The sequence below is a fragment of the Anabrus simplex genome, chromosome 3 (genome assembly GCF_040414725.1).
Source record: "Anabrus simplex isolate iqAnaSimp1 chromosome 3, ASM4041472v1, whole genome shotgun sequence".
In the NCBI taxonomy this organism is placed as follows: Eukaryota; Metazoa; Arthropoda; class Insecta; order Orthoptera; family Tettigoniidae; genus Anabrus; species Anabrus simplex.
The window spans coordinates 334,381,891-334,403,631 of NC_090267.1; the positions used below are offsets into that span (position 1 = coordinate 334,381,891).

General features: G+C 41.1%; 2 protein-coding genes across 3 annotated transcripts in view; both read right to left on the reverse strand.

The window, feature by feature from the left end:
• LOC136866800 (uncharacterized) overlaps positions 1–1,100 on the reverse strand; it is a 98,152-nt gene extending 97,052 nt beyond the window's left edge. The window contains exon 1 of one of the 2 annotated variants that reach the window (XM_068226697.1): positions 1,034–1,088. Coding sequence is in view for 1 of the 2 variants with exons in the window: in XM_067144450.2 (XP_067000551.2) it covers positions 1,034–1,087 (54 nt within the window). In the remaining variant the exon portion in view is untranslated. Of the gene's footprint in view, positions 1–1,033 lie in introns of both variants that reach the window. The other variant, XM_067144450.2, reaches the window with a different exon arrangement.
• A 9,124-nt stretch (positions 1,101–10,224) lies between these two features.
• Positions 10,225–20,777, reverse strand: LOC136867300 (uncharacterized). Its single transcript, XM_067144451.2, has 2 exons — positions 20,703–20,777; positions 10,225–11,407 (listed from the first exon to the last, which is right to left on the reverse strand). Exons 1-2 carry the CDS (start codon positions 20,754–20,756, stop codon positions 10,754–10,756), a joined length of 708 nt encoding a protein of 235 aa, XP_067000552.2. The 5' UTR covers positions 20,757–20,777; the 3' UTR covers positions 10,225–10,753.
• Between the last annotated feature and the right edge of the window lie 964 nt (positions 20,778–21,741).

The following is a 21,741-nucleotide window of genomic DNA, read 5'->3' on the forward strand; positions in this document are numbered from 1 at the left end:
CTATCCTATCCAACCTCCCTTGGCCAACTCTTGTTCTTTTCCGACCTCGACATAATTAGAGCATTTGAGGTCTAGGGAGTCTTCATTTTCACGCTTTTGGTAACCCTAGTCTTTCTCTGGACGAGACCTTTATTTTTCGAAGTATCGGACCCCTTCCATATTTTCCCTCTGATTAGTATTAATAGAGAATGGTTGCCCAGTTGTACTGTACTTCCTCTTAAAAGAATAATAACCACCACCACCACCAATCTACCTTGAGAGTCGAGAAGAGCTCTCAGTGTGGATTGGTGACCACAGAGTCCCAAGCTAAGTCTAGCAATATTTCCACTTACTTTTGTCTACTTCTTCTTTTGCTACCGCTTTTTCCCACACCTGTGGGGTCGCGCGTGCAAACTGCGTCGCACATATGAATTTGGTCCTGTTTTACGGCTGAATGCCCTTCCTGACGCCAACCCTATATGGAGGGATGTAATCACTATTGCGTGTTTCCGTGGTGGTTGGTAGTGTGGTATGTAGTCTGAATATGATGAGGAGATTGTTGGGACGGACACATACACCCTGTCCCCGAGCCAGAAGAATTAATAAGAAGCGATTAAAATCCCCGACCCGGCCGGGAATCGAACTCGGAACCCGCTGAGCCGAAGGCCAGTACCCTGACCATTCAGCCAACGAGTCGGCCATTTCCACTTACTTGTGTCAGGCTACTCAGCTATAACTTCTTTATCCGATCTCCCTTGGAGAATTCTGTTCTTCTGCGACCCTGGTGCTATATAATTTGTGAGGGCTAGGGAATATTTCATTTCCACGCCCATTGTGAACTTTGGCTTTCTTTCTCCGATAACCTCTTTTATCGAAGGGTCGGACCTCTTCTAGTTTTTTCGCTGAATGGTCACCCATTTGTACTTAAAGCAATAATCGCCACCATCTCCTAGCTCTTCCTGTCCGAAGTTCATGTGTCAGTGCGACGTTATGCAAAGAATATAATTATTTAAATTTTATTTTGATACGATTGAGAATTGTCATGTGAGCTCACCTGGTCGGCAATGAGCGCTACGAGAACAATTACCACTGCTACCTTGAGACACATATTAGGAGTGATAAGGCCGTCAGCCGAGTGCACAGTTCTTATATTGTGTTCAGCTGATGTGGGAAGTGCTGCAGACTGTGTAAATATTACAAGGTCACTGAATACGTAGAAATTGCAGGTGTTCTTTCTTCAAAAATATTAATAGTACACTGCAAGGAGCGTACAAAACGTCGCATCGACACAGATAGGTCTTATGGCGACGATGGGTCAGGAAAGGGCTAGGAGTGGGAAGGAAGCAGCCGTGGCCTTAATTAAGGTACACACCGGGCGAGTTGGCCGTGCGTGTAGAGGCGCGCGGCTGTGAGCTTGCATCCGGGAGATAGTAGGTTCGAATCCCACTATCGGCAGCCCTGAAGATGGTTTTCCGTGGTTTCCCATTTTCACACCAGGCAAATGCTGGGGCTGTACCTTAATTAAGGCCACGGCCGCTTCCTTCCAACTCCTAGGCCTTTCCTATCCCATCGTCGCCATAAGACCTATCTGTGTCGGTGCGACGTAAAGCCCCTAGCAAAAAAAAATTAAGGTACAGCCCCAGCATTGGCCTGGTGTAAAAATGGGAAACCACGGAAAACCATTTTCAGGGCTGCCGACAGTGGGGTTCGAACCTACTATCTCCCGAATACTGGATACTGGCCGCACTTAAGCGACTGCAGCTATCGGCTCTAAGTTGAGAGAGGAACAGACAGGGCAAGCCATCTGAAATAAATCGTGTCTAAAATGTCATGTCAATTTCAGTACACCTTATGAAAATATTTTTAATATATAGTGATGTGGATAATTCTGAACAATTTTACACCTCTTGATGAATTGCATATATTGATCAATCTGTGTCGAATGTCATACTTATTTCTTTGGTTCCTTTTTAACGTTACAATCAGAAACTATTAATAATTAACATGTGTCACACACTGATGATGGCTTGTGAATAAGTTGCAGGAAATTTTGGTTCACGGTAGTGAGGATCGCTCAGACATGCTACTGGCGGTGCCAATAAACACGAAACTTGTAAACAAATGGAGTATTTAGTAAATTACTCATGTTCATACCTTTTACACAATATATTCTCTTATAAAGCACTACTCCACTAAACGTACACACACACACACACACACACACACACACACACACACAAGCCTGTTGTTCTGTGAAGACATGCCGGTCACATATATTGTCCGCGCACTTTTTAGTGATAGATGGACACCCTAGTGCTGAATCGGTCAACTTCGGTTATCTTTGAGGTTCGTACTGGCAACCTTTGAAACACGAACTAAGAATCACTTATGATCGCTGTGCGACATCTGGCGTACACTTTAAGTACTCGTACTGTTGTTGTTTACACAGCAAAGCCAAACTATAGAATTAATGCTAGGAACAAGTTTCGCATCGAGAAATATTATATAATAATATATATTGTGTGTATGACACAATTGTTGGAGTAAGATAATAAAGGTTTAGAAAATTCATATCGATCGATCATATTATCGATTCAATTCAGATTCATTTCCATTCAGTTGGCAGTATTACCGGAACCGGCAGTGCTCCCTTCTTACTCATCAACCCAGTACAAAAATCTATCACTAAAAAGTGCGCATACAATAGATACTGAAGCATCATTACTGAAAACCCTGCAGCGCTATTTAGAAGCCATAAAATAACAAATACCGGGCGAGTTGGCCGTGCGCGTAGAGGCGCGCGGCTGTGAGCTTGCATCCGGGAGATAGTAGGTTCGAATCCCACTATCGGCAGCCCTGAAGATGGTTTTCCGTGGTTTCCCATTTTCACACCAGGCAAATGCTGGGGCTGTACCTTAATTAAGGCCACGGCTGCTTCCTTCCAACTCCTAGGCCTTTCCTATCCCATCGTCACCATAAGACCTATCTGTGTCGGTGCGACGTAAAGCCCCTAGCAAAAAAAATAATAACAAATATTGTAATGATGCTCCATAATTTTAACAAATTATGACACATGTTCAAAAGTAAATTATATGTTGCTTTATAAAAATATAAATTCGATATAATCAATCGATATAATCATTCAGAAAATTGTGAGGGACTGCGCGCCGATTAGTGCGAGTGTTCGAATGAAAGAACGAGAGTAGATACATTACATTATTTACAGGGATTTCCGTTTCTGTTATTCTTTATTTTCTTTCCTTCTTTCTTTCTTACTTTTTTTCGTCTACAGAGAGCCGGCTTACTTTGCCATCTGGTAAGAACAATAACAAGAGTAGATGTAACAATTATGTTTATGTTCAGTAATGTTGGCATACAAGGTAGTCAAGTGTAAAACTCGCCGAATCAAAACTTGAGAAAAATTGAGTTAAACAGGGAATTCAATACTTTCTGATATTTTGTTCCAGTTAAAATACCTTTGTGGATCAGTGGCTTCTGGATTCCAAGACCGCAGGTTAAATTCCAGCATAAGTGGTCGAATTTTCGAAGGACAGAGAAAAGTTCTTTCGATACAGCATGTTATACGATGTCGGCATGTAAAAGATCTCTGGTGACATATTTGGCGTTAACAAAAATAATGTAATCATAACCTCGGCTATAGGTCGTCTACAGAGAGCCTGCTTACTTTGCCATCTGGTAGAGCAATAACAAGAGTAGATGTAACAATTACTAATATTCCATTTCCAAAAAGAACGCTAGTCTCACCAAAACTTGTCATATCCACAGATGCCACATGCAAATTTAACTAGGAGGGTCTGTGTAGGCGGTCGACCGAGTAGTTACAGCTTGAAAGAGAGCTCTGCATTCTAGAAGTGGAGGACTGATCGCATCGTCGACTGTCGTAAGAATAGTTTTCCATGGTTTCCCATTTTCCTCGCTAAGACAAATACTGGGACAGATTCTTTTATAGGTCACGGCCGCTCCGTTCTCAACTTCACCTCAGCTCAAATCCCCGCTACACATCTCCTGGCGCGAGAGAGGACGTCGCCCACTAAGTAGGCACGCCATACCCCCTTTAGGGTACGAAATGAAAGCTGCAAAATTAATTTTAGAAACGATCTGCCTCTTCTAGGCAGTGTCTTGGAAAGGCGTACCAGTCCAACTAATGAGACCTATGGCACGCTATGGGCGAAACACCGCAAGACACACACGGCTTAATAACCCCAAAAGTTATTCTTCTTCTTTCTTCGATTTAGGCCATCTAAGGACCTCGGGAAGTAACCCTGTGCATTCATCTTAATCCTTCTTTTATTGACTTCCAATAGTTCTTCATCCTTTCAAATTGCTGTATCCTCCTCTCTTGTGTCCAAATGTTATTATTACCTTTCCTCTTTTCTTTCTCCTGGAAACCCTTGAAATTTTGTATCAATCTTTTGTAAGTTGTTCTGTCTTGTATTACACCGTCTGTTATCAGTGCCGGATTAAGGTGTTTGGGGGCCCTGCGCTATTTAAAAATGCCGGGCCCCTTCTTCGTAACATCACGTAAGACTAGCATACTGAAGTCGTTATAGAACTACTTCCACATCAATTTATTGATGAATAGAGAAGTGGTGAAATAGACTACTATTTCTCTCTATTTTTCATGTTAATATTTCATAATGCCAAAACATATTTTACATTTGTCCCATCTTCACTATCAAATCAACATACAAAACAGAATTTACGGTTTTTGGCACCACTAGGATATTTTCTATCCATTTTACAAGAACATTACAGTTGTATCTTATGAATGGCTCAATAATCAGAGGTGAACTGGAAGTTCTCTTCCTGATGCAAAGATATAGTATAGCATGCGCATTCCACCGTGCTTCCCCAGTCCCCTCCCGCTCACTTCCTAGACCTCTTTCCCCCTTCCCTTCCTGCCCATGCTCGCAAGCTGCCAGATTTAAATTTTCGTCAGCAATAAACTTTACAATAATTACAGTGCGTAAGTAGCAAGGATTCGTGTCTCCGGACGGTAATTGATTCTAGCAGTGATGAAATACTAACGCGGACAGCTGATAAGAAGGAAGGAAGGAAGGAAGGAAGGAAGTGTGCGTGTTCGATATTTTGCGAGCGCAAATATTCATATACATGTACGGAGGTAGATCATCAGGCCTTTTAATACAATTTTAGGTTCAGTCAAGGGCCGGGGCCCCTTGGCACGGTGGGCCCGGGGCTGCAGCCCCTTTACCCCCCCCCCCCCGCCCTTAATCCGGCCTTGTCTGTTATTCCAATCTCTGTCATATTTGTTTTACTCCTTGGATCCACTGGTTGCCATTCTTGCTCTTGTAAACATGGTTAAACACTCGTTTTGTCAATCTACCGTTACCTATCCTCATTATGTGACTAAAAAATTTAATTCTCTTTCTGATCGTGTCTAACAGCCTTTCATTTTCTTCATCCTTGTATAGATCTTTACTCCTCCTATATCTAAACTCTCTTTCCTTCGTTTTCAATGGTCCCCAAATTTTCCTCAATATTTTCCTTTCTTTTTTCTCTATCTCTTCTATTTCACCAGTTTTCATAGAGAACATGCATTCTTATTGCTGTGATTTCCTCATATCTTTGTTAAAATTTTGGTTCAGTGGCTTATTTTAACTGTCGTAAAGAACGGAGAATACCTTGAAGTTTGTATGATATAAGTACATTAAAGATCAAAAATGTTAGAAACCTTTATCCAAGTAATTCAGTGTGAATACTCATGCAACGAAACATCAAATTACCAAGGAATTACTGTACTCTAGGCGGCTACTAACGAAAAGAAAGAAGTTATTTTACTCGATTCAGGGTTTCCAGCGACACAAGGATGGGAAAGGGCTAGGACTGGGAAGGGAACGCCGTGGGCTTAATTAAGGTACAGCCTCAGCATTTGCCTGGTGTGAAAATGAGAAACCACAGAAAATCATATTCAGCGCTGCCCACCGTGGGATTCGAACCCATGATCTCTCGAATGCAAGTTCTCATCTCTGCGACCAACTCGCTCGGTTGGTTAGTCTCGTTGCGTTATTTGCCGGAAGGAATCTCTCCCAGGAACACTTACGAATTAAAGTTAGGTAACAAACCCATATTCTGGAGTACATTTAGTTAATTCTTTACAAGTGCCGAGCGAGTTGGCCGTGCTTGCATTCGGGAGATAGTTGGTTCGAATCCCACCGTCGGCAGACCTGAATATGGTTTTCCGTGGATTCCCAGGGAAATTCTGGGGCTGTACCTCAATTAAGGCCACGGCCGCTACCTTCTCAATCTTAGCCCTTTCTCATCCTTATGTCGCTGAAAACCTTCGATGTGTTAGTACAAAAAAAGAAACTAAACCCTATGGCGCAACAGCCCAGAAGGGTCATGGCCTACCAAGTGACCGCTCCTCAGCCCAAGGCCTGCAGATTACGAGCTAACGAGTGGTCAGCACAACGAATATTCTCATCCGTTATTCTTGACTTTCTAGTCCAGGGCCGCTATCGCGCCGTCAGATAGCTTCTCAATTATAATCATGTCAGTTAAAAAGACCACGTACCAACCGTCTGAACCAGGTAAAAGTCCCGGACCTTGCCCGAAATCGTTCCCGGGCCCTCCGGGTAAGAGACAAGCACGCTAACCCTATACCGCGAAGCCGGCTTCGATGTATTAGTATGACGTTAAAATAAATAGCAAAAAAAAAAAAAAAAAAGAATCTATTCAACGCAAAATATAGGAGAATTATTCAGACCAAATAGTTATTTTCAGTGTGTAGAAGTCCAGATTCAGCACTGAGTGTTCAGCTTCTCAATGATCTTCCATACTCGTGGCCCCGGATTCAATTCCCGGCGGGTCGAGGGATTTTAATCTCAAACGGATTGTGCTGTCCCCAACATTCCAGCAACTCATACACCACGCACAACGGTATCTTGCATCAGACTAACACGCAGTTCTCCACACACGGCAGATGCAGTTTATCCCCAACGAAGGGTGTGCCTCACAAGGGATGCACTAGGCTAGCAACAGACACACGAAATTATTATACTCTCTAGTATAGTCATGTTGTATGAATCAGAAATTATTTTACCGAGCTCGAAAGCTGAAGTCGCTTAAGTGCGAACAGTATCCAGTAATCGGGAGATAGTGGGTTCGAGCCCCACTGTCGGCAGCCCTGAAGATGGTTTTCCGTGGTATCCCATTTTCACACCAGGCAAATGGCGGGGCTGTACCTTAATTAGGCCTTTCCTATCCCATTGTCGCCATAAGACATATCTGTGTCGGTGCGACGTAAAGCAAATAGCAACGTAGAAATTTTCATTTCTTTCCGAAATGTAGAACCATCGTGAGGATTTGGGAACTACGAGTATATTCTATATCTATAACTATGCCTTCATTCTTTTCTTGTGCATTGTTTATGTAATTTGTAACAGTGTTGCCAATTTATCCATTTGATAGATAGTTCCAGCTGTTTTGAAAAGTCATTTGGTACAACATTTTGAGTTTAGCTATTAGCTACATTTTAGCTATAAATTTCCGTTTGTGAAAACTTTAATAACAATGTTATTTGCTATACGTCCCACTAACTACTTTTGTACGGTTTTTGGAGACGCCGAGGTGCCAGAATTTAGTCCTGCAGGAGTTCTTTTACGTGCCAGTAAATCTACCGACACGACTTGTATCTCCTTTCGAGTCCAGAATGTCACTTTCTGAACACATTCAGTAGGTGAAGCTTTATCTGTCCCTGTAATAATTAAGAGGGGAATTCCTCGATGCAGTATTATTGGCCTTTATGTTTTCTTATATAATTATATCAATGATATGTGTAAAGAAGTGGAATCAGAGATAAGCCTTTTTGCAGATGATGTTATTCTGTACAGAGTAATAAATAAGTTACAAGATTGTGAGCAACTGCAAAATGACCTCGATAATGTTGTGAGGTGGACAGTAGGCAATGGAATGATGATAAACGGGGATACAAGTCAGGTTGTGAGTTTCACAAATAGGAAAAGTCCTCTCAATTTTAATTACTGCATTGATGGGGTGAAAGTTCCCTTTGGGGATCATTGTAAATACCTAGGTATTAATATAAGGAAAGATCTTAATTGGGGTAATCACATAAATATGATTGTAAATAAAGGGTACAGATCTCTACACATGGTTATGAGGGTATTTAGGGGTTGTATTGAGGATGTAAAAGAGAGCATATTTGTCTCTGGTGAGACCCCAACTAGAGTATGGTTCCAGTGTATGGGACCCTTACCAGGATTACTTGATCCAAAAACTGGAAAAAATTCAAAAAGAAAAGCAGCTCCTTTTGTTCTGGGCGATTTCAGACAAAAGAGTAGCATTACAAAAATGTTACAAAGTTTGGGCTGGGAAGAATTAGGAGGAAGGAGACGAGCTGCTCGACTAAGTGGTATGTTCCGAGCTGTCAGTGGAGAGATGGCATAGGAGGACATCAGTAGACGAATAAGTTTGAGTGGTGTCTTTAAAAGTAGGAAATATCACAATATGATAAAGTTGGAATTCAAGAGGACAAATTGGGGCAAATATTCATTTATAGGAAGGGGAGTTAGGGATTGGAATAACTTACCAAGGGATATGTTCAATAAATTTCTCAATTTATTTGCAGTCATTTAAGGCTAGGAAAACAACAGATAGGGAATGTGCCACCTGGGCGACTGTCCTAAATGCAGATCAGTAGTGACTGATTGATTTGAGCACTGTCAAATACCACCGGACTGAGCCAGGATTGAACCTGCCAAGCTGGGGTCAGAAGGCCATCGCCTCAACCGTCTGAGCCACTCAGCCCGGCTTTGAAAACTTTTGGCTTGCTTCCAATTTAATATTTTTCATTACGATTGATGGATATTTTATATTGCAAGTGTGAAATACAATCAAAGGTCACATGCACAACATGGTAATCTTTGAAAGAGTGACCGATCCCTTCACCAATCTGCGTCACCAAACAACAGACCTCCAGACCACAAGCTCATTAGGGGTACGTGAGGCAGAAGGTAAAACAGAAAATGCTTGTATCATAATATTGTGCTCTACTCACAAGTGACCCGGCAAAGTATTATAACTGGCATTGAGTTTAACACACGCCAAAGATGAACAAATTTTACTGTAAAATTGACCGATGAACTGCGATCACGCCTTCCACACGACTAAACACAATGCAAATGGCAAGCATGTTGTTTTTGTTGTTGTTGGGGAAACTCTGAAAGTACTAAAACTTTAAATTGTTGATATCTCACGTGACCCTGATGTTGTTTATGCTAATACAGACTTACTGGTAACCCAGTGGAAATATATTACTTACACCAAATAGCAAAATACTTTAATACAATATAGTTTTGGGTTGAGATAGGTGCTAGTGAAAAAAATCCCTATAAAGAACTTGTATTCTTGGCATTACCTTTATTTTTTTCGATGAGGGTGGGCGGCATCTGCCATTTGTAGGTAACTGCGTGTTATTGTGGTGGAGGATAGTGTTATGTGTGGTGTGTGAGTTGCAGGGATGTTGGGGACAGCACAAAGACCCAGTCCCCGAGCCACTGGAATTAACCAATGAGTGTTAAAATTCCCGACCCGGCCTGGAATCGAACCCGCGACCCTCTAAACCGAAGGCCAGTACGCTGACCATTCGGCCAACGAGTCGGACATTTCCTTTAGTAAGACTACCATATTCAATTTCTGATGTAGAACGGGTGTTTGGTCACGTTAATACTGTAAAATCACAATCAAGAAAGAGAATGATGACAAAGACTAGATGCCATTCTGCTTGCACGTTTTGGCCGCAGAAGAACCCATGGCTGCTACCATTCATACAAAATCCCTACAAGTGTGCTTAAAATAATTGGCACCACAGCAGAATACTCCTTTTCGAATCGAATGCTTCTAAAACTGCTACTGTATCTTCTGCTACCTCTAGCAGTGCTGTTGGAGACAAAGAGGAGGATGAGGAGACCATAATTTTCAATAATAGGGTGAGTTCAACTAGCCTTTATTTAAAGCTATGTCAGTCTGTAATTTTATCCACTTTTAGCTATATTTTTAATATAGTTTAGCTACTTTTTACGTTAGTACTGTTTGTAACTGTTCTGTAATATTATTGTAAAACAATATAACACAGTAACATGAAATGATGGCTTAAACTGAGTAACTAGTGATGTTTTAGCGTACATCAATAATATTCCTGCAGGTGTAAGTTATATAGTTTTCCAGAATTTACTTTATTGTGTTTAAAATCGCATACATTTCCTAGAAATACTGCCGTAATACATAAGGATAGCAAATGAATTACAATATTCTAGCATCAATTGCTATACATACACACAAACAAATACTCAAGCCAACCTCAGAATTCACAATATATAGGTCCTATACATACGTTGTTTTTTTTTTACAAATGCTCAAAATAGAAATCAGTACAAATCAGAAGTGGGAAATAGGTTCCTAATAAGTCGGTGTGAAGGGAAAGAGAAATTCAGTGGGATTCAAATAATTCATTAAGGTTCGATTCCTTGACTGAATGATCGGTGCACTGGCCTTCGGTCAAAAGGCCCCAGGTTCAATACCTACCTGGCCAGGGTTTTTACCCATGTTATCTCAGGGGCTGGGTGTTTGTAATTTCCGTAGTAACCATCTTCATATACACACTACTCATCACTGAAAAAGCTCACAACAGTGAATATATCCCTTCACACCGTGTTGGAGTCAAACCTGTTACAGACAATAACACTTCGTGAGGACAGGTGTCACCCTACCGCGCACTTCACGTCTCTTTTGTACTTGATGGCGAAGATCCTGCTCCAGATGTTTGTTCCGTGCTGGTTGATGCAGACACGCACGCCATTGCCTCTTCTGCTGCGACTTGTATCTCCTTTCGAGTCCAGAATGTCACTTTCTGAACACATTCAGTGTAATTCCTCCCAGCCACCAGAATAACTCGCTGTAGATCCAGGAAGTGGATAGCAATTTTGAACTTGATCTGCGAGCTTTTAGCATGAGCCTGCATTAAGGTACGGATATCACAAGCAAGGTTCAGTCTGCAAGATGTCAGATTGAATAAGGACGTATTAACGGCCTGGTTCACCTCTTGAAGATCATCTCTGAACTCATCCAATACCGACCTGATTCTTTCAGCGCTGGGATGGATGCAGTCTTGAAGTTCAATCCTACTCCTGTTCCTGATGTCGGTCAGCTCCTTGCTGGCCCGTGAGCTGCATTCCCGTACAGCAGATGCCAAGTGCAACGCCCCTTCGGTCATATTCCTGATTCTGTTCTCGGCCTCTTCAAATCCTTTCATAACACCATTCTCTACACTGATAGCGATCTCATGAGCCGTGACCAGGGTTGTGTTTATGTAAGACTGAATTGCTCTCTCTAGTGCTGCGATGGTGTCAGAGATGACGGAACCGCTACAGACCTACAAAAAACGTGAATAACACAATTACTTATAATGTCGATATTCATAATACCTTAACCTTTTCACATCTATACTATACATGGTGCAGAAAAAATGTCGTTCCAATAATCATTGGTAGTGATAAAGTAGATAACGACATTTAAAATTAGGACAGGAATCAACTAGAAATGTTCGTCCTGAGTCAAATGGTTAATTGCCACGAGATGTTATGAGTTGACCGGCTCCCTGTACCACTTCTGCTGAATTAGCACCACCCAGGTAGCACGTTTATGCTATGGACGCCAGAAAATCTACAAGTGGATTCCAGCTACAACGCAAGACCTAGAGTACACGGATTAGAATTATAGCAGGCACAGAAACATGCTGCATAAATTGAACAAGTTACCGACACTCACCTGTGTCTGTGGAGTCCAAGTCAGACCATTCATCACATTGTCAGCGACCGTGCTATCTAGGCAATGCAAGGTAATCAAGAAGAATTCCTTATGGCAACTCCAGAACCAGCTGTATGGTCGGTTGAAAACATATACGTTCGGTTGTAATACACAAGACCCCTTTCTCATTTGTCCTTGTTTTCTAGTTATTCATACGAATATTTGAATATACAGAGTGTATCATAATATGTGGGATCCACTTCACCAGCGGACAGAAGACATGAAAACAAAGAGGAAGCTCCATATGAGCATGCATCGCATTGTACCTCTTTTCCGAGCTATCGTGAGGTGCTCGTGCTGCTGAAACTTGGTAAGTGAAGGTCAATGTAAGACCAACACATGGACTTCTATATCCGCCTGTATTCATCCAGCTACATCATGTTCGTATCACATGAACTGTAGACTAGGTATAGTGTCTGGGTCCTTTCAGATTCCACGCTAAACAAGAACAGGCAGTACAGTGCTCTGCGCCAAACGTAGCAAGGTACAGTAGATTATTTAATCGAGGATAATGGCAGATATGCATATGATGTATGGACTCACCGAATGTAATGCAGCAAAAGCGGATTGTTTTTCCAATAGGCATTTCCCACACAAGAAAACGTCACAGCAATTACACGAAAGATTGCGATTAACACGATTGTTTCAAATGTGAATGAAAGACTACGGCGGATAGGTTAGTGTCCAAACTGTTGTCCTCGAAAAGTATGTTTTCGAGAACACTGAAGAAAATATAAGCGTATTCAACATGGGCTGCCAACGAATCCTGCACACACCCGGCACGTTTGAAAAAGTGTAGAATTACAAAAAGCGACGGCTGCGTGCGCTTACAGTCAAGCTGCAGGTGGTCATTTTGTGCATCTCCTGTAATAGTAAGCATCTCTACCATCAACGAAATAGAAATGGGACTTTAAATTAACCAGTAATGTTCAAAACTAAAATACAAAAATATCTAATAGAATGCACCTTCATCCCAGAAAATCTATCAAATATGTATTAAATAGTATTATTCACAACTTGTCAAAACTATACAATGAATCACCAAAACATGTACTTGTATTTTTAAAAATCCATCAAATATGAAAGTTGAGATAAAAATGTATTTCTTAAATGAGGAGTTTAGCTAAGTTATTTTAAAATTTAAAATACTGTAGGTCTACCCATTAATTCGTCTTCCTATAATATTGTCAGCATTGATCACTGTATTTATATTGTAATTACATAATCTGACATCGCTCTGTATCTTATGCATATTGCTCCCTTCAATGAGCACTTGGGAGTCCATATTTCGAAAGAACAAAAGAAAACTCAGTAACGAGGTACTAAGTGACGCATGCTTACATAGAGATTTTTTTTTTACTTTTTACCAGGCTGAGTGGCTCAGGCGGTTGAGGCGCTGGCCTTTTGAGTAGGTCCGATTCTGGCTCAGTCCGGTGGTATTTGAAGTGCTCAAATATGTCAACCTCGTGTTGGTGGATTTACTAGCACGTAAAAGAAATCCTGTGATATTAAATTCCGGCACTTCGACGTCTATGAAAACCGTAAAAGTAGTTAGTGGAATGTATAGCCAATAAAATTATTATTAGATTTTTGACGGATATTCCATCAGCCCTAGACGCTGAAAAGTGATTGCCGAAACAAAACTTTGATTTAAGATGTTGTGAGGGCTCCTTTCGAGGCATTTGGGCTAGTCTCACCTAAAACGTCATTGCGTTAGTTCGCCCAGTTGACTCTGGATGAAAATTGTGAGAGTGTTGATTTCTGTCATAATTATAACTGTCCAGGTCTCCTTTATCGACGCCTGTTATTCGTGGACGACATTTTTCGTACACCCTGCATAATCATTCGTTATAATTCAACCTCAATAAGTCGAACCTGTATTACTCGAATTTTCGACAAATCAAAGGTTATTTTAATGAATTTGCTGTCCTCTACAGTACATGTACATCTGTAAGTATAAGACCTATCTGTGTCGGTGCGACGTAAAGCAAATTGAAAAAACAGAAATCTGCAAGTCGGAATTCTATAACTCGAATTTTTCGATATCTCGAAGCTTCAGCTACTTTCCCAATTATTAAATTTATTCTGTACTCGAATAAAGTGTTCATTTCCACAGCCAGAGTAAAGTGTAGCTTCCACCGAAGTCCCCGTCTCATCCATGGCTGTGACAATATGGAAGTTGCTGAGGTATGGGTGGTGCTGAGTAATGACATTCAGAGCACGACTAGTGCATCTGAGTGTTATGAAAGGTGTTGTTCATAGGGTCAGTCTTGCTGCAATAGTAATTTATGGCCAGAGGGGAAACCAATGGCAAACTACCTCACTCCTCATCTTGCCTAGTACGCCTCATTTTGGTGCTGCCATTGGTTTTTGCGGTTTCCTTATAATCGCATAATATTTGGTGGTGCTATTTGGGGATCCAACCAGCCTCTGGGCTGATGACCAATCAGACAGACTTTATTCCTATATACATCTTCATTATAGAGTGTAATATCTTTCAGCGTTCAATGTGGTATCCTTTGTGAATTAACTACGCGCCTCCACAACCGGTCTATATTTACAACTTCATACATGGAGTTCATTCTTAACCTTTATCTCTTAATTCCGAGTACCCGCCTTGCCATTTTCCCGCGTCTGATTTAAGATGTGAGGGCTCCTTTCGAAACATTTGGGCCACGGACCTGGTCTAAAACGGCATTGCGTTAGTTAGTTAGTTAGTTAGTTAGTTAGTTAGTTAGTTAGTTAGTTAGTTAGTTAGTTAGTTAGTTAGTTAGTTAGTTAGTTAGTTAGTTAGTTAGTTAGTTAGTTAGTTAGTTAGTTAGTTAGTTAGTTAGTTAGTTAGTTAGTTAGTTAGTTAGTTAGTTTTCACACCTATTATCATTAAAATCTGAGTCAAATCATCGCCATCTTGGTCTCCCTCTTCTTGTTTAACCCTCTATGGCCGAGTCCATAACTCTCCTGGGTAAGCCCCTGTGATTGGCGGCGGTACAATAATATCCACGGTATCCCCTACCTGTCGTAAGAGGCGACTAAAAGGGTTTCCAGGGGCTTTTAACATGGGAGCGTGAGTTGATGACAACAGGGCCCTTAGCGAGTCTTGGCACTGTCTCCATTTGCTTGTGTCAGGCTCCTCGCTTTCATCTTCCCTATCCGACCTCACTTGGTCAACTCTTGTTCTCTTCTAACCCCGACGGTATGAGGTTGCGAGGCCTAGGGAGCCTTTCATTTTCCTGTCCTTCTTGGCCCCCTTCCACTTTTTTCCTTCTGTTTATTGTTAATAGAGGATGATTGCCCAGTTGTACTTCGTCTTAAAATAATAATCATCACCACCAACACCAACACCACCACCACCATCACAACCACCACCATCTCCTGGGTAGCCTGTCCTCCATTCGCCTCATATGACCCACCACCGAGGCCGGTCTATACGCACAACTTTCAGCAATCGGATTCATTTTTAACTTAAACGTTATCTCTCCATTCCGAGTACCCTTCTGTCATTGTTCCCACTTGATTGTACAATCATTCCCGCTACTTTCACGCCCATTACTTCCAACTTACGATACCTTGAGTCCGCTCAACTTCAACCCCTGTGCACCAAACATATTTTCATCTGGGAGCTGACTTCTTTCTTGCTGAGCACAGTTGATCGCGACTGCAGACTCACTAAATCAGCGTTGCTACACTCTAATTAATTTTTGCATAGTGTACTATCATTCTGGGAGAAAATACGTACATCCTAAATACTTGAAGTGATCCACCTGTCCCCGACCTTGACATTTAGTCCTCTTAGGTTTCTTCCAAATTGATTTTAGTTTTGGTTTGGAAATACTGATTTTAAAATCATACTCGCAGCTGCTCTTTTCCAGTTCCAAAATATTAGATTGCAGGCTTTCACCACGGTCCGCTACTGGAATCAAGACCGAACGTAATCCTGTACTATACCCACTTCTAGTGAAAATGGTATTGTTGACATACCCATATGGATTTCTTGTCCTCTATCCAGAGGTATACAACAATATGTTGTACAACAAGTATAGGGGGAGTTATATGCTTTTAAATCCAGTACCATCTGGAAATAGTGTTTCTGCACAGTCTGATGGATTTTTCAGTTTCACATGTGATTCGACGTTTTTATCTCCAGTGTATGTATGATAGGAGTTGTGAAGAATGAACTCAAACTCCAAAAAGTGTAAAATTATGATGTTACTTCAAGACAGTAATAGAGTGCCTCAGTAGGTAAGTTATTGTTTTCCACAGCCCTTGCAAACATAACCTAAATTATTAGGCATTGGTATTTCAACAGACCCTAACGCAGGAGTTTTTTTTTTTGTTAGGGGCTTTACGTCGCACCGACACAGATAGGTCTTATGGCGACGATGGGATAAGAAAGGCCTAGGAGTTGGAAGGAAGCGGCCGTGGCCTTAATTAAGGTACAGCCCCAGCATTTGCCTGGTGTGAAAATGGGAAAACACGGAAAACCATCTTCAGGGCTGCCGATAGTGGGATTCGAACCTACTATCTCCCGGATGCAAGCTCACAGCCGCGCGCCTCTACGCGCACGGCCAACTCGCCCGGTGAAGTTTTTTTTTTTTTTTTTTCGAAAAGGCTATGCCCATATGGAGGTTGACAGTGCTCAAACGTTGATAGAGATGAAAAAGAAGAAACTGATTTGAGCACTTTAACACTCTGAGACTGGCAACGACTGGTAAGATAAACTTCCAGCGAATACGCTGTTCATGATATGAAATTTCAATATTTCAGACGTTGCACCTTACTGTATGTCAAAATTCTATCAAAATCTGTACAAAAGCAATTGAAAGAGGAAATGATGGGAACTCTGTGTTTTAAAAACATATTTGATAGTGAGAACCAAGAGGTTGACTTCATTATATTCCACACTTGTATTTCCAGTAGATTTGAAACAACTCTCAAATGTCCCACTACCTATTTCCCACTAGAAATATAATGATTTAATAGCACTGTTACCCTATGCCCCTTCATTTTGCCATGAGTTTTATAAAAATTTAGAACATACAAGGGACAGTCAAAAGATACTATCCAGAAGAAGATATAGATGAGTTTTAGGACGAGACGTAACATTTATGTCCTTACAGCAATCAGTTCAAAAGTGTGTGTAATGTTCTGTTTAATTACATTTTTAAAATGAAATTGATTATGGTTGGGTAATGTGTTTCTGGTTATTTCTTCGATACCAAGAACACTATGTCACACAATACAGCAAGTTCATTAAAGGTATACAACACGATGTCCAGTAAGTAAAGAAACAAATAACATTAAATGTAAAGCAACATGCTACATAATATACAAAGAGTTAATTGGTAACTTTTGTTACGAAAACGCTATGAATAGGCAAGAAAATTAAGTGAGAACAAGTTCAAACGTCTCCAAACTGATCTCCTGTAAAATTGAGTATATTTGACATAGTGCCCTATACCTCCGAGATACAGAATTATAAGTGCATTCACCCTCGCTAGCTTCATTGGCTTGGCACTCATGTAAGTTATTTTAGCCCATGGTGTTCGAAAGATAGGCTATTCCCGTCCTTTACTACTGTTGTCCATCATACCAGTCAGTAGTGTGAGGTAAATCTACTGTGCGAATTGGTTGTGTGATGGAGAAATGAAAGAGACTTTTTTTCACTTTTTTATGGCTAGTTGTTTAACATCGCACGAACACATCGAAGGTTTTAGGTGACGGAAGGATAGGGGAAGGGCTAGGATTGGGAAGGTAGTGGCCGCAGCATTTGCCAAGGAAACCACGGAAAAGTACATTCAGGTCTGCCGACGGTGGGATTCGAACCCACCATTTCCCGAATGCAAGCTCACAGCTATGCGACCCTAACTCTATCGGTAAAGAAAAGATTAAATACGTCGCGTTTCAGCGAAAATGTGAAAACTGAAGAAAGCGTCGCAATGACAATGTTCACCTTTCATTCTATTCAGGACGGGTAGACTGCAGTCTTCGACTCGTACTAAGGTTATGTACATGACTTCACGAATTTTAACAAAAGTGTGTTCATCTCTATATCTCCTGTCACATATCTGTATAACTCTAGTTATTGATCTATTTTGTCAATCACGAGGCCTTAACGTGATTAGCAGAGCCAATATGGAGAAAATTCCTTAAATTCTATGTCATTTTATATATTTTTATTGTGTTAATGGGTTATTTTTGTATCAGTAATGCCATCTATTGGAGATGAATGACAGCAGAAGAGACAAAGCACACCTCAACTAATAACCATAGTAAGCCAATTATTGTTGATCAGTTTTAGGGGCTTGAGACGTTGAAATCATCATGGTTTTATTTCCTCCGGCTCTGCGATATTAGAGTATTCGAGACATAGTTGATTGATTGATTGATTGATTGATTGATTGATTGATTGATTGATTGATTGATTGATTGATTGATTGATTGATTGATTGATTGATTGATTGATTGATTGATTGATTGATTGATTGATTGATTGATTGATTGATTGATTGATTGATTGATTGATTGATTGATTGATTGATTGATTGATTGATTGATTGATTGATTGATTGATTGATTGTTACATCACGGGAAAACGCCTGAACGTAATTTCTCGAAACTCAGTATTTAAGTTCAGAGATAGCCGGGTTATGTAAGAGGCTATACAGGCTTCATTAAATTTTTTCCCTTATTTTTCGAGTAGTCACTATCCTCATTCAGATATTATGTTCCTGATGAATAGGAGTTAATGACCACACGATTTCTGAACCTTAAAGAAAGAATCACGACTAATCACCATCATCGCAGTTAGATCGTTACCAAGACGACCGAACACTATTTACACGTCAGCGGTGCTCGCCGTTGATGGTCTTAGCAATACAAATCTAAATTCTTGAATATCTCCATCATTATAGCTCGTTCAGTAATCAGATATGAAAGATTTAAAATGGGATTGTCTATCATTTTGTTACATATATATTTTAGCTAAAACTCACATTTCCAGAGATATTTGGGACTTTGTGACAAACGTAATAATCGCCAATATCTCCTTTATTATACTTCGTATTCTAAAAATATATTGAGCATAAATGATCGAGAATTGTATTTTACACAACTCTGTAATAACGGAGGGGCTGCCTGGTTGAGGCGGTAAAGGCGCGCTCGGTTCACCCGGAAGGATGTGGGTTCGATTCCCCGTCAGGAAGTCGAAAAATTTAAGAAGCGAGATTTCCATCAAAAATGAGTACCAGGGTAATTCCTGGGGTCAAAGGTGGCCGGGCGTAGAGCTAACCTCTCTACCCCATGAAGTGCCGAGGTTACGGATAGTGGAAGTCTTTACTTTCTACCCCTCCAAGGGCCTTCATGGCCTGTATGGAGATGACTTTGCTTTCCTTTGCTTTGCTTTGCTAATGGAGAATTTTGACACTTCCTTTCTTGGCGCCCTGAAAATTGCTAGGCCACTGTATATTAATAAAACGATATACACAGTGTTTGGGAGATAAGTACAAATATTTTTCTGCTGGTTATCGGTAAGACACTGAATACCTATGGCGACAAAATAATGTCTTATTTCAAAAAAAAAATTAAAAAGTTGAAAATATGATGTTTGTAGCTCAGGAAGTATTTAATGATGAACGATGTACGACACTACTGACATACATTATAATATTTGCCAGTGTGAAAACGTTCGCTTCTCGTACGTAGAACGTTTTCACACAACTTAAGCATAAATATGTACTGAAGCCGCAGGGAAGTTATGTGAACACCTGCAATGCAAAGATGTACTTACAACTGCTTTCTACACATTAAGAATGCAGAATACGTCCTGAAGCTTCAGTGAATTGATGTACTGTGCTTAGAATTGCTTTCTCCACATTATGCATGCAGAATACGTCATATTGCAGTCGCTTAAGTGCAGCCAGTATCCAGTATTCGGGAGATAGGTTCGAACCCCACTTTCGGCAGCCCTGAAAATGGTTTTCCGTGGTTTCCCATTTTCACACCAGGCGAATGCTGGGGCTGTACCTTAATTAAAGCCACGGCCGCTTCCTTCCCACTCCTTGCCCTTTCCTGTCCCATCGTCGCCATAAGACCTATCTGTACCGGGCGAGTTGGCCATGCGCGTAGAGGCGCGCAGCTGTGAGCTTGCATCCGGGAGATAGTAGGCTCGAATCCCACTGTCGGCAGCCCTGAAGATGGTTTTCCGTGGTTTACCATTTTCACACCAGGCAAATGCTGGGGCTGTATCTTAATTAAGGCCACGGCCGCTTCCTTCCAACTCCTAGGCCTTTCCTATCCCATCGTCGCCATATGACCTATCTGTGTCGGTGCGACGTAAAGCCCCTAGCATATAAAAGACCTATCTATGTCGGTGCGACGTAAAGCAACTAGCAAAAAAAGAATACGTCATGAAGCTTCAGTAAAGTGATGTACTGCACTTAGAATTGTTTCTTGCTCATCACGCACGCATACTATCTTAAACATGGAACAAAGAGTGGTATAAGCCAAGGGTCATATGAAGCTACTCGGTACTTCACAAACGACGCACGCTACTTCAAGCTCCTTCCTCGAACAAAACCATTCGCTAGTTAAAACTGCGGACATTTATCCCAACCTTCCGTAAGATTATTTGTACTTTTCTCCCAAACATCTTGTGTAGCTTGTTATATAAGCCGGCTATCTCTGAACTTAAATACCGAATGTTGAGAAGTTATATTCAGTCATTTTACCATGATGCAACAAATAAACAAACAAACAAATAGACTGACAAGATATTGAACTTAAGCCTAGGTTCGACTTATGTATACCTAATCCGAGATGAAAACGAAGTATGAATTCAAAATTTGAAGAGTATAATTATTTACCTGAAGCCCATGCAGCAGAACTAACGCGAGGTACACGGATGTCTTGTAGTCCATGATTCCTACCAAAGTGCTCAATACCTCACAGTGCGATGTGCATCTTATACACAACAGCAGGGCCGGGCCTCTTGCGTGAGCGATCCAGATGTTACGCACAATACATCCAGAACAAAACCAGGCGATTCTTCGTCCCTTCTCTCTTGTGTAATCGGGAATTCCACTGGATGAGTGTTATCACAGGTTAAGGCGGGTTTCAGGAGGAAATGTAAAAAACATTCTTTTATAGTCTGGACATCACATATTTTAATTGATATGTCGGTGCAGTATACTATTCATGCACGGAAACACAGAAATCCAACAAATTCCAGACTGCCATTTGTAATGTTTTCTCTGTCTTCCTTGAGGTCTTGGGCCATTCTTTCACTCAGAATATATAATCTTCTTTGGAAAACGACATTCCGACATACTACAACATGGCCTGTCCATAAAGGTTGGTGTTTGATAATAATAGCTTTAATACTCGTTGAGTGGCTCAGATGGTTGAGGCGCAAGCTTACTGATCCCAACTTGGCAGGTTCGATCCTGGCTCAGTCCGGTGATATTTGAAGGTGCTCAAATACGTCAGCCTCGTGTCGGTAAGTTTACTAGCATGTAAAAGAACACCTGTGGGACTAAATTCCGACAGCTCGGTGTCTAAAAAAAACGTAAAAGTAGTTAGTGGGACGTAAAGCAAATAACATCATTATCATGAATACTCGTAGTAAGTTCATTTCTACAAAGACACTGATGCTACTTCTCCGATCTCATTATACACAACAGCAGGACCATGCCTCTTGCGTGAGCGATCCAGATGTTACGCACAATACACCTTGAACAAAGCCAGGCGATACTTCGTCCTTTCTCTCTTGTGTAATCGGGAATTCCACAGGATGAGGGTTATCACAGGTTAAGAGGGGTTTCAGTGGGAATGTTACCGTACAAACTTTCTTTTATAGTCTGGACATCACATCATTTGATTGATATTTCCGTGCAGTATAGTACG

Coding starts and splice junctions, on each gene's coding strand:
- LOC136867300 (XM_067144451.2), bottom strand. CDS start 20,756: ATGGACTACAAGACATCCGTGTACCTCGCGTTAGTTCTGCTGCATGGG. Junction 11,408..20,702: donor TTCTGCTGCATGGGCTTCAG/GTAAATAATTAT, acceptor CGTTTTTTGTAG/GTCTGTAGCGGTTCCGTCAT.